The sequence below is a fragment of the Antedon bifida genome, chromosome 5, assembly GCF_963402885.1.
Source record: "Antedon bifida chromosome 5, ecAntBifi1.1, whole genome shotgun sequence".
In the NCBI taxonomy this organism is placed as follows: Eukaryota; Metazoa; Echinodermata; class Crinoidea; order Comatulida; family Antedonidae; genus Antedon; species Antedon bifida.
Window position 1 is genome coordinate 23131638 of NC_136230.1, and position 13354 is coordinate 23144991.

General features: G+C 32.5%; 2 protein-coding genes across 2 annotated transcripts; one reads left to right on the plus strand and one right to left on the minus strand.

Annotated features, from left to right (window-relative positions):
• Positions 1-156: 156 nt before the first annotated feature.
• On the minus strand, positions 157-5748 carry LOC144843430 (uncharacterized). Its single transcript, XM_078700216.1, has 9 exons — positions 5397-5748; positions 4942-5004; positions 4320-4531; positions 3785-3874; positions 3226-3411; positions 2740-2910; positions 1419-1773; positions 831-1030; positions 157-354 (listed from the first exon to the last, which is right to left on the minus strand). The coding sequence occupies exons 1-9, from the start codon at positions 5746-5748 to the stop codon at positions 157-159; spliced, it is 1827 nt and encodes a 608-aa protein (XP_078556342.1).
• Positions 5749-7720: 1972 nt separating this feature from the next.
• LOC144842490 (vitamin K-dependent gamma-carboxylase-like) lies at positions 7721-12928 on the plus strand. The gene is made up of 6 exons (XM_078698939.1): positions 7721-7847; positions 8002-8235; positions 8802-9835; positions 10043-10191; positions 10488-10674; positions 11490-12928. Exons 1-6 carry the CDS (start codon positions 7754-7756, stop codon positions 11754-11756), a joined length of 1965 nt encoding a protein of 654 aa, XP_078555065.1. The 5' UTR covers positions 7721-7753; the 3' UTR covers positions 11757-12928.
• The last annotated feature ends 426 nt before the right edge of the window (positions 12929-13354 follow it).

Below are 13354 nucleotides of genomic sequence, written 5' to 3' on the forward strand. Positions count from 1 at the left end.
AGTGTATGCCTATAATCATTACCAATTATGAATATTTTAGAAATAAAGATAGTTCTAACGTAGTATGCTGAATCATTATAGATCCATTTTCTTTATTTTCTTTGCGTTGAATAACTGTGTATACGCATACATTTGTCATTGGTCTTTATACCGTACTTAGCCTACTCCAGGAATAGGAACTTCTGGTATAATATCTTTGTCAGGCTTGACCCATGGTTCGTAGTAGCAATAATGGAGGACATGATTGTTTCTGTCTCCAGAATCATACGGATGTTTACCTCCTGCATCGTTATTGTTTGTACTGTCTTCGTCATCCCAACGGAAGAACTCTTCGGTTACGTTTGTGCCATGAACCTGTAATAAACATTAAATAAAAGTCATAATGATATTACATAAATCTTTTTCCACCTTAAACTTTTTCAAATCGTCAATGAATTTCAATAATGTAATATCTAGATTGGCTTTATGCCCACATAGCGCTCCATACATATAGCGCCACCATAATTATATACATTCTATGCGAACATGGCGGAATGCAATCACATTTAATAAAGTAACCACAGTTACGTACTGAGCGTACGTGTCCATTACTATACCGTTATTAAAAATATGAGCTACTAAATCATGACATAAACCTTTCCCATTTTATATGGATGATTACCATTTCCTGTCTGTAATTGTGTAGGCCTACTATACACCACAAAAGTAAATGTTGAACTTCCACTTAAGTGGTTCGATTACCACTGAAATAAATTATGACGAGTACAGAAAAGAAAAAATGACACACATAAGCCTCGCAGAATATTCTTGACTGTTCACTCTTCACCTACCTTTTGACATCCCCTTGATTCCGAGAGTAGGTAAAATGGTGTATCTGTCGGCAGGTAGGCAGCGCGCGAGATTTGATCGGTCTTACAACAATACTCGATAAGGGTATTGTCGTCATAATTTCCTTCGGGCATCGATCCACTGTAAGTATTCTTGTTCTTTCGATTCTCATCATCCCAGTAGATATAACCTTCTTCCAAGCCTGTTATACAATTAAGAAATTTTTATTTTACATTTGCACATTGTACTATAGGCTGTCTGAGGCTTGAAGGTCTTATAAGCTCTGTCTACACTGTATGAAACTGACATGTGATGTGCCCATGAGGATGTCATACCACTACCATATTTGGGCATATCACTACCATATTTGGGTACACCACACTTTTTATCACATAAAGTTTGATAGTGTAGACAGATATAGTCAAACATTTACTTTATTTGAGTTTATTTATTTTCCCTGCACTCGTTAATATATAGAGACCAAGTATATTGGAATATAATGACATTTTCTGTAGTTGTAATTATAATAGGCTTAGGCTAATAATGTACACAAATATTTAAATAAAGCCGAATCAAATCAGCATACATACCATCTGGACATACACTTCCTTTCTTGAATATGCAATAAGAACCCTCTGGCCACGTCCAGTCATATTCACTACCCTCAAACTGAGTCTTCATACAGAAGTCTTGTTCCATACCAGTTACATCGTAAGGTCCTTCAAAATGAAGTGGGTCTGACCAATAGTTATTACCCTTGCTATTCTCAGTGTCTTGGAATCGAGAGCCTTCATGCCAGGGAAAGTCAACGTCTGCAGGACAACCTACAACTGGCTTTGGAAGTCCGTAGTAACCTTTAGGCCAAGTTATTGGAATCTGTATAACTGGATCTGAAATAAAACGTCTCATATTTCTAAATACGTGTTCTATAGCATGGCATGTGTAGGAAGAGTGCCATCACACCCATTTGCTGTCTCAAAAGCTAGCTCGGATAATTCAAGTACGTTCTTTATTTTATAAATGATATACTATGCATTTGATAAGTTTGATATTATAGTGCATTTTTGATTAATTTTAATTGATTTCATTAAGACTAGTATGAAATTCGTCGTGAGTTGTCGAACGTGACCGCAACATCAAATCATAATTTTAGGCAGCGTTTTGCTGCCATTTTGAATTGCGCGGTGTATGGATTACGTCGTGTCTGTTAAAAACAATCGATTCATGATGCTTACTAAGCTTTAAATAATGATCATAGGCAACCAATGAAGAGTTATTGAGGCTAACATGCGTGGATTTTACTTTCGTACGCCTATTTTCGGGTGAAATTGTTTTGTATACTTCAAATTTGTGGTTCTTTTATAAACATTCCATGTATTTTTGTTATCTTTATACTACGCAGGCGCAGATCCAGAAATTGGTATAGGTGTTGCTATAAGAAAATATGTAGTCTAAATATGTAGTTATAATGTTAGGCCTATTACCAAGAACATTTAAAATAGAATAATAATAATATTGATTTTTCATATAGAGCGTGCTAAGAATTCACCGTCTGTTAGACCACCTATGAAATTGACCATTGTCACGAAGGGAGTCAATAACATGTCTCACACTGTTCACTCTTTAAATTGTTTGCTCGAGATTTTTTCACTCAGCTTTGAGTGCTCATGATCGCGTCATAATTGTTTCCCGAGCTCTGATTGCCTGCTCAATGCTTCACTTCAAAACAATAAGAAACTCTTCGAACTACTAAATTCTTTGTCAAAGCGAAAGAATTTCAGGGAATTTAATTAGAATTTGTCGCAGAAAGGTTGGAAAAGAAAAAAATATGAATACGCATGCGTATAAGCATGAAAGCACATTTAGTATAATAGTATAAGTAAGCAGTGCATTTTAAATAAGTTTGTATACAATTTTGCTGCTGTTACCTGACGCCTTGTCAACCAATCGCCATAGTGGATATGTCAACATAGCCCGTTGTACGTTTAATCGTGTTACTCGTAAGGATGACTTCCACGCCTTTGAACAAAGACCTTCTTTGGTGTAAGAACTGAACTGCGCCCAGAATGCGTTTGTGAATATCTGAAAAAGATACGTTAATTAAAGTAACTCTCCTTGTACAATAACAGTGGTGGTTATCGCAATAGGTCCGTATAATATTTATTTTTACATACAATGTAGTCTGTGACCTTAAATTAGGTAACAAAACGTAGGTCGTTAAGCGTAGTTTTAGTCGCTTTTAAAGATGAAAATCCGTGATTGGGCACACTCTGTAAGGTATTGTTTTAATTTTTATCAGGAAATATCATATTTTTTCACCAACTAATCATTTTTATAGAGTTTCTACTGTCGATACACGTTACTCTTTACTACTATGGTAAAATCGGTTGTAAATACCTCATCCGTTCGGATCAATCTTAACTTTATTGGTTCTGAGAGCTCGTCGTTACCGTTGGTGATAACAACTTTGTTTGATCCAAACTTAGTTTTGCTTGTCATACTTTCATGGAAGCGGTCGATGTCCACAACAAGAGAGGCGGACCATCCTAACAATGAAGCGCCAACGGATACGCTAGCTTCCGCCTAAACAAAATTTAAAAATTAAATGCTGGAATTTACACAAGTAATCATAATGAAATATGAGCACAAATTCATTTCTAACCAAATTAAGTTAAAATGGTTAACTTCTCCATCCACAGACAAGTTACCGTCTAACATAATGTATACATATGAGTATAGACCTATAACGTATTTTCTTCAGGATCGTTTTTCACAATCACGATATTATTTTTATTGAAAAGTATTCAGAAAATCATTTAAACTCTTGCAGTAACGATTCTTACATAGTCATAGTATATTGAAAACAAACATATAAACAGAGCAGAAAAAGTTTTAAAATAATATAAACTCCGTTAAAAGAGTAACTTAATCTAAAACTAATGTATTTATAACTCACCTCTCGACTTGCATATCGCACAAATTCATTCCTAGAACTAGTGTAGCGTTCTGATTGTCTTTTACCAAGTTCTACGCCAACTACCGTATGCTAAAAAAAGGGAAATAAATGTATTAAATAAGTTATAGTCGAATGTATCGTTTCAAATGAGGTTGCTTCAAAACCATAATGATTATTATTAATAGTTCACTAAATGTATTTAAAGCATTGTGATGTTTTTATTTCATTCATTAACATTAGTTTAAAGTATATCTATTATGTTTTTTTAGTTCGTACCCTTTTGCATTTCTACATTTTAAAACCCAGACATTTTTTTTTTGTCTAAACCCAGAAATTAATATATAACTTATTTCTAGTTATTTTATAACTAACTACGTATTACACATAGAATGCTACAGTCGCCTTTTTCAGAAAGTATTTCAAAATGATAATACACAATTTTATTCCTCATTTCGACTGAAAAACACTGGAACGTTGTCCCTCTCAATCTAATTGATCTAAATTATCAATGGCAACATAAATAAAATGTTCTTACTGTTCCCCAGAAGTCTATAAAGTCAAAATATGTTTGCTGATCATACAGACTTGGTAGTGAACAAGCGGACACGGCGAATGATCTACTTAGGTAGTACTTGGAACTCTCGAATTCGTCAAGCTTTAATGCAGCAGAAGCCATGGTACATTCTTCGCTTTCAGCGTAGTATACATACTCCATATCCCGGGTACCTTCCAGGACAACTCCAAATCCTTTAAATGTGAGCATCAAACGTTACTGGCACAAAGTTTGATGTTGTAATTTATTAGTGTGAATTTTTAAACTTCTTACGATTGTATTTATGTTTAAAATTACCCAAATGATACATTCATTCAATACATTATCATCATTATTATTATTTATTCGACTTTAATACAATTGTATATAATCGTTTTATTCGGCAGTTAGTTAATATGATTTCATAGATAAAATATCGAATCGCATTGCTTCAAGAATTCTAAAATCGCAATTATGACAAAGTGACTCTAGCTTTAGTATAATATTGGTCGTTCATGAATAGAATTTTATAGTTTTTTAATACTAGAAATTAACTCGATAAGGTTTAGAGTAACATACAGTAAAAAAATGGTCTAGATTTAGAAATATGTACATTTTCACCTACCTAAACTCCCTGTAAATTCGAATCCAATGAATGCAGCTTCCATTGTTTCATTGACGTCTGACTCTGTAACATAATTATTAAATCATTGTGATTTCATTATTTTTTATTTCATTTTTATAATTCGTATTTTTAAAATTCTTAAATCACTGTGCAAAGAAAAAACATGGTAAATAATGAACTTGACTCGTATTATTTGCTCCGACTTCACCAATATCGTATTTAAAGCATTGTGATGTTTTTATTTCATTCATAAACAAAGTATATGTACTATGTGTTTTTGGTTCGTACACTTTTGCATTTCTACATTAAACTCAGAAAATAATATTATGACTATTTCTAACTATTTTATAACTAACTACGTATTACACATATAATGCTACAGTCGCCTTTTCCAGGAAGTATTTCAATGCAATATGCAAACAAAAAACATGGTATATAATGAACGTGACTCGTACCATTTGCTCTGACTTCACCAATATCAAACTTGAGACCTTTCTGATACTCCCATCCTCCACTTACAGCCTGTTGTCTCGTCCTGTTTTTACATGTTGAATTCATAGAAAGCGTTATCTCGTCTGGGATTGCATACAGACCATCGTCCGATAGGTTGTCGTCTTCATAATGCATCTCAAACACATTTCTTGTTGGTGAGAGCCCGGGGTCTGCTCCACCAAAGTCTTTACCACCTTGCGGATTACCATCTATGATGTTGTACACAGCACCGATGTAGTTAATACCATATGGCGGTGCATTTGCTGCACTTGTAAAGCCCAAAGCGATTACGACGAGAACAGTTACATACAACATTTTAGCTGAAAATATATATGCACAGGATTACAGAAAGGAAAAAGTTAAGAATTATTATTATAGTTATTATAAGCGGTTTATAAACAAAATGTATTATGACGTTTCGGGGAAATATAATGCAGAATGAAAAATAATGAAATACCTACATTATTAATTACTATAATATACATGGCTTGTGTTGTGACATGCACATTATTAATAATCAATTCCCGTTTAATTGAAATACCCCTTTCCTTATTACCAACTATGTATCTCTCGTATAGCCTTCAAACAATTATTTATATAGAACAACATAAGTTGCTAATAGATTAAATGTTTAAAGAAATTTGGAATATTTGTTGTATAATTATTTAGAATTTACAGAATAATTTGTAATACTTACTTACAAAATATAAATGAATAAATTGATACTTACATTTTGAAATGTTGTACCTAAATAAGATCTATCAGAACGCCATACGTGAGGGCATTGTTAGATAAGAAAATAATTAATTTATTTAGTTGATAGGCCTATGCCATATGTTTAATTCACAGGCATTACTTATCTAAAATGATTACAATTGTATTCATTTTTGTTTACTTTATACAATTTACAAGACAGTCTGAAACTCAGTATAACCAAAGTATAGTTGAACACTAACCAAATATGTGAGAATACCTTTCTTTTTAGTCGCGTGGACGCGACTCTATAGTTCACTATGTCGGTCGGTCGGTCTGGTATCACTATGCGTTTTAGCACGCGATTTATGGCTGTTGGCCTTGTTATAATATGGATTGATTGACATATTGATTCGTTCGTTCGTTCAATCTCATTCATTGATTCGTTCACTCGTTCATTCGTGAATTCATTCGTTGTAAATGTAAACGTTCGTTCACTCTTTCATTCATTCGATCATTCTTTTTTTTGTTCATTTGTTCGTTCGTTCGTTTTCTTTTTCGCTTACTTTTATTCAGTCATTCGTTCGTTCATTTATTCGTTCGTTCGTTCATTCATTCGTTGGTTCGTTCATTCATTCATTCATTCATTTATTTGTTGGTTTGTTCGTTAATTCGTTCATTGGTTCGTTTGTTCGTTCGTCCGTTCGTTTGTTCGTTCGCTCGTGTGTTCGATTGTTTGCTGGTTTGTTCGTTCTTTTGTTTATTATTTTTTAGGTATTCATTCTACTTTGACAGTTGGTTATGTCCTGTATTTTTATACACTCTATCTATAATATCAAGGCAATATTATGTATCTCGAAATCACGAGTGGTGGGGTGTTTCTACATTCGAGCGATTGTTTGTTGCTGACTTTCACTTCATTTACCGGTACCATCTTGAATAGTCGAGATCACGCCTTCTGGATTGTAAAGTAGAGGGCGTATGAGTATTATGCCTGTTACGCATGCGTATGAGGAAATTGCATTTCCATGGTAATTCCATTAACACATTTACTATCTAAACGGAAACAAATTTAGGGTGTGAAGTTCAGCACAGCTACACTTATCTGACTTAAAAACTAACTACGTTCAGTTGTTTGTAAAACAACTCCCTGCTACGTTCATAAATAGTGATGAATATTCGAAGTGAATAGTGAATTGTCATATCATTGCATATCATCGCAATGCATGTTGATTGTATTATTATGTTTTATGTCTATAAAAATAATATTTTAAAACCTATCGAACTAGGTAGGATACATAATAAGTAGCAATTAAACTGTGTAATAAACAAGCTAAAAGTAAAAAAAAACTTTCGTTTATAAAAAAAGACAAATAAACAGTCACATTTAACCAAAAACCCATTGACTTTCAGACAATGAGCTTCCATTTAAATATTCTGTGCTTCAAATCACAGTTTTATCAAGTAAATTATTTATTTTTTAATGTCAAAGTGAATAACAATAATGTTACATTAACATTTGTTCACATTATCTTTAATAATTTTACTGTATATTCATTTGAATTTAGAAAGGACACAAATAAAGGAATGGCAATCGGTGTTTTCAATTTGGAAATTGTGTTATGTAATGCACGGGTTCGGGGAGTGCCATTTCCGAGTCAGAGGTAGCCTATCCCAAAACAACCGGATCATGGAAGCTGGCCACACCAGACTTGCTTCCGGTATGTCTTTGATTATATATGTTAAATATATTTGTCTTGTTTGATACTTAGTTAATCCTAGTACTTTGTAACTAACTGAAGCAGGCAAAGGTCGTTGATAAGCCTGTATCGTTAATAAACAAGAACCTGTGTGCAAATCTGTGTATATTTGTAGGCCTAGAAATGTCTGTGAATAGGAACAATGCTGGCGATATTCGACGTAGAAAGAAGGATCAAGAAGTAAAGAATGTATCTGGAAAAGAGGTTGAAGAGATTGGAAAGGACAAATGTACAAAAGAAGGCATGTGGAGTTGGCTGGCGGATCCAGTTGATCCCATGTCTTTATGTTTGTTCCGTATGTTATTTGGCCTGGGAATGGTTGTGTATATGGTTCGGTTGATGCAAAAATGTAAGTATAACTATAGATAAAGTAAAATCAATAATATTAGTCGTTATTGTTGCCATGAGTTATCGAGATTATAGTACCTTATGCATTACTGTACATACTTATCACATTGCTGTATTCAACATATGATAATATTTTGTCCAATATCACTGGGTAAATTCCATAATACAGCATCTCATAAGTATCACATGTTACCAGTGTCATGGAAGGCTAAAGTTAAGTGTTAAAATAGGATCTATGATTAATGAGTCACATGTAAAACATGCTGTAACATGGATTGTGCACATATTGTATTTGTTTGTGCTATAGTGCTCTAGAATCAATACCAGTGTCATTGATTCAAAGTCTACTTATTGTAGAAAGAAGCCTATAATATTTGTTTTAATGTTTCTTTAGGTTGTATTGGACGAGAAAAGAACTTTGTTATTCATTTTATAATATTAGTCTGATCTCGTTTTACTACAATTGCCTTACTTAAGGTTTAATATAACTTTTATACAGATCCTGGTCTGATTATTCTAATAATATAATAGATAAATTATAAATCTTTCTTTTATATTCTGTTTTAGCGTCTGTACCGGCAAACTTTAATTTTCCGGAGTTGAACTTCCATTATCCTCTTGCCAGGTCTTACGTGACAACTCTTAAGATTGAATACGTTTACATAATGACATGGGTAACGTTAATATCTGCTACTACAATGATGATAGGGCTATTTACTAAAATCTCCGCCTTGGTGTTTTTTATAACATTTATGTGGTTCAATGCATTGGAAAAGTGTCGTTATAACAACCATTATTATTTTTATGCAAATCTGGCTTTCTTGATTGCTGTAACAGGATGTGGTCAAAAGTTTTCTATCGATAGTTATTTTGGTAGAAGGTCCACTGCCAAAAACACTGTAGCTCGTTGGCAGTTATACATTTTTCAGTTCATGATATTTGTCTGCTACTTTTTCGCTGGAATTGCCAAAATGAACTATGACTGGTCTCTTAGAGGTGAGCCGATGACTCTATGGGCATCTCAAAAGATATATTCAGAACATTATGCAATCACTCCATTTATGATTAAATGTATAGGACATTTTTTAAGTATTGGTGGATTATTTTTTGATACATTTATTGGATTTATTCTGTTATCACCGCCGCCGTTTAAATATTTCGGATTCTTTTTAACGATGATATTTCACGTTTCTAACCATTTCCTGTTCACTATTGGTACGTTTCCATGGGTAATGTTGGCAACAAATTTTCTGTTTGTTTCTCCTGATTCCATTTCAAAAGTATTTGCAAAATTAAAATCGATAACAGCATTTAACAATAATGATACATCTGCTCAACCAGAAGGTGAAGAAAAAATTAAAAAAGAACCAAAAGGTGATGTTCCTAGGAAAGTTAGGTTCTTTTTGGTATGCTTTGTTTGTTACCATCTTCTGATGCCATTACGTCATTGGGTGTACATGGAACACAGTACCGTTAACTGGACAATGACAGGACACCAGTTTAGCTGGAGAATGATGTTAAATGATGAAGACGTTCTCTTGAGACTACATGCTAAATTAGATGTAAACAGTGAAGAAGAATTTATTCAAAATATTTACAGCGTAAGTGAAGTATTGTAACGTATTTAGGATACTTTTTCTCGTATGGTTTCTCAGTAATTTACACACATTGGATAAAGTTTTAATTTGACCGCTTATGATCGAACATAATATTATCGTTAAAACATTTTTTCTCGATTAAACTATAATATTATTTGTTTAGGCCTATAAACTTTGTTATATTATTTATTACATGTTTAAATATTATAGATGCGAATGAACACTCGACAAGTTAAACGAATGATAACAGATCTTGACTTAATTTTACAATTCGTCAACTACTGCACAACTGTCTCACCTGGAACAAACGAAAATCCCGCCAACATAAAAGCAGAAATTTGGAAATCTTTAAACGGAAGGTATGTATTCCATCTGTCTCATTTTTCATGTTTAGGCGGATGAATCTCATCTGATTATTGCGCGTGCCCAACGTCTTCTTACATGGACAAAATAATACTACATTACGTGGTACATTATATTATGATGTAAATACAACCAGGAGATTTAAATTAAGTTAAGCTCTAAATGAACACAATTCAATTTAACGTAATTGAAGATTGATATTCAAATATTTTCTTCATTTTTTTTTATAGCTAAAAGACATTATTATCAATTGTTACGCTATAAAATTTTAATTCGTTATGCATAATTTTAGACCTTTTCAGCGCTGGGTAGACTCTGAAGTATACCTCAATAAAATAGACCCAGATGACTGGAGTCAGGACTGGATCCTGCCAATGATTTCTGATGAAGTCTTTGATTTTGAAGAGTTAGAGAAAATTCGAACAATAAACAGAGAAAAAAAGATACCAACAGCATTCTTCATGGAAAGGCCAAATGAGGTAGCTATTGTAAAATTGTAGACATGCTAGCGAGTACTACAGTATTTTCTTTCTTTTGTTAAAAGATTTAATTTCTCCCAAAAAATAAAAACAACTAAGGGCACTCGGAGAGCGCAAAACTCAGTCTATACATATGTATACAGCTATGTATTCTTTAGAATCGTATGAAAATCGGGCAATACATGTTTGAGTAATCCTGCTAACTAACAAATATAGAAAGAAACTAACACACACCCTATTGACGTCATAACTTCTCGACATTCTGGCGAAGGTAATAAAGATTATATAAATTAATAATAAAAAAGACACATTACTAGGCCATTTTGATGTTTTAATGATGTTAAAATATTGAATAATAAAGATTTCGTTTTTCAAAAAAGACAAAATAAACAATTAGATTTAACCATAAACCCATTGACTTCCAAATAAGGGGCTTCCGGTTAACTATATTCTTCTTTAAAGTATGGTGTTATCAAGTGAACACCCACACTATCCAACTTTAACTTTTATTAAAAATATAAATATAATACAAATATTAAAATTATTTGAACTGCAATTATGTAAAAATGATTACAATAATGATGATAAAAATAACTGTTAAAAGAAACCAGTCTCTATTTTTGTATAAGCCGTACGATTTTTTTTTCTTTTTTCCACGGAACTAGCAAAATAATATTTTCGACGATAATATCATACTAATTCTCAAAATATTAGATAATTATCATGTGCATATTATTATTGCTATTTATACAGAATCCATTGTATTTTAGCTTTTTTTGCGAATTTATGAATATTGAATATCATTTTTAACATAGGCATTTTCTACATTCCACCATGAATGGGCTGGATGTCAGAGGATAGACGTCACGTGTTTACGTGGAGAGCTATTTTATAAAAACGACCACAATTTTGAAGAGCAGAAGTTAGTTCCAGGAATGAGCATCAAAATACCGCTTAGCACAAAGTATGCGTTATACACTGCAGACTCGCCAGCGGTTTGGATGTACGAGTATTACTGTAATGACGGGAATTTCCACATTGGCATGGACATGATTAGTGTACCCGGTTGGCTCACCAGTTAATATATTATCATGATCTATCATCATGATAAATTTAGATAAATAAAATAGATTGGTTGTTCTATTTGATGAATTAATTTGTCACGGTAAACTATAGTTAATAAATAACATTATTTGATAATTTTAGATTCAAATAAAATGTCCGGAATGAACATGATCAGTGAAAACTTGATCAACGGTGAATTCCTGATACTAAATTTACGTTAATGTGCCGGATGCCGAATGGAAATTTCCATGTGTGACACCTATTTCCTTACTTTTCTTTAAAAAAAAAGAGAGAGACGAAGAAATAGTTTTCTCTATTTAAAGAATTATGTTAAATTGTCCTATAAAGACCTGACATATTTTTTCTTATAATTCATCATAACTAATTAAATAACTAGGAATTTCAGGTTTTTATTTTAAGAGGATTTGTAAAACTTAATGTATGTACAATTCGCATTGCCAAAATAAATTAATACTCTTTATTAGTTACATAACTAACATAATAAGTAGGTAAGGTGGGCAAATGGAGACAAATAAACGTTGCATTAGACTTTGTGATTTGCCATTTCCAACATTTTCATAATATTAATAAAATAAAAGTATGCTTTAGATATTCATATGGTTTTGTAGGCTAAAAACGAGTTATCGATAGCTTACTGATATCAGTAATTGGTAAAATGTTTGCCCTACTCTGACGTAATTTGTACTTTATACATTGAGAATACATTGCAATTCTTGGATGGGACTTGAACCTACGACCTCCAGATATCACTAGCCTGGCGTTCATAGCTTGCGCTCACATCTGGCGAATTACTCATCACCCTGACGCAAAGCTACTCTGCAGTAGTACAAACGATTACAATTACTGATATCAGTTGCACAATATCCTTCGTTGATGGTACCACCAATGTGAATCGCCGTATGCTTCACATATTGCAGACGATTTACGTCATACAACACAAATATAGATAACAATTTGATAACTGTCTTCTTAATTAAATTACATCAATAGAAAACATATGTCTTGTTACTGTTTGTTCAGAATGAGCATTTGTTTTCATTTTGATTAAATAAATGTTAAGATTATGTAAAGTCACGTACACCACTAGAATCGAATTTGAAAAGTAGAATATCTACTACAAGTAAAATGGAAATAATTTAACATGAAGAAACCAATATGTTTTGGTTTTGATTTCTACTCTTTCGGTATTTATTGTAATTTTTTTTTAAATTAACACATTTTTAATAATTTTAAAACTATTTTAAACATAAAATGTTATAACCCGGAAGTCATCATCGGCATCATCATTAGCAGCAATAGAAGCAGAAGCAATACAAGCTATAGAAACTATCCCGTATTGTTTCCGAGAGTGTACTGGAATAGTTTTTGTTTTCTGACTAAATACCGACAGCAAGTACCATAATCATGATGGGTACAACTGTTCAACATTTTTTAGAATGGTTTATAAACAAAACAATCAAAATAAAAGTATTGGCATTATTATTGTTATTGTTCTTACTATTCAATTGATTGTGAAACCAATATTGCATTGTTTTTATTGTTTTAAAATACCAATCTAAAAATAATACTTCGGTTTACTAATCATTATACTAAA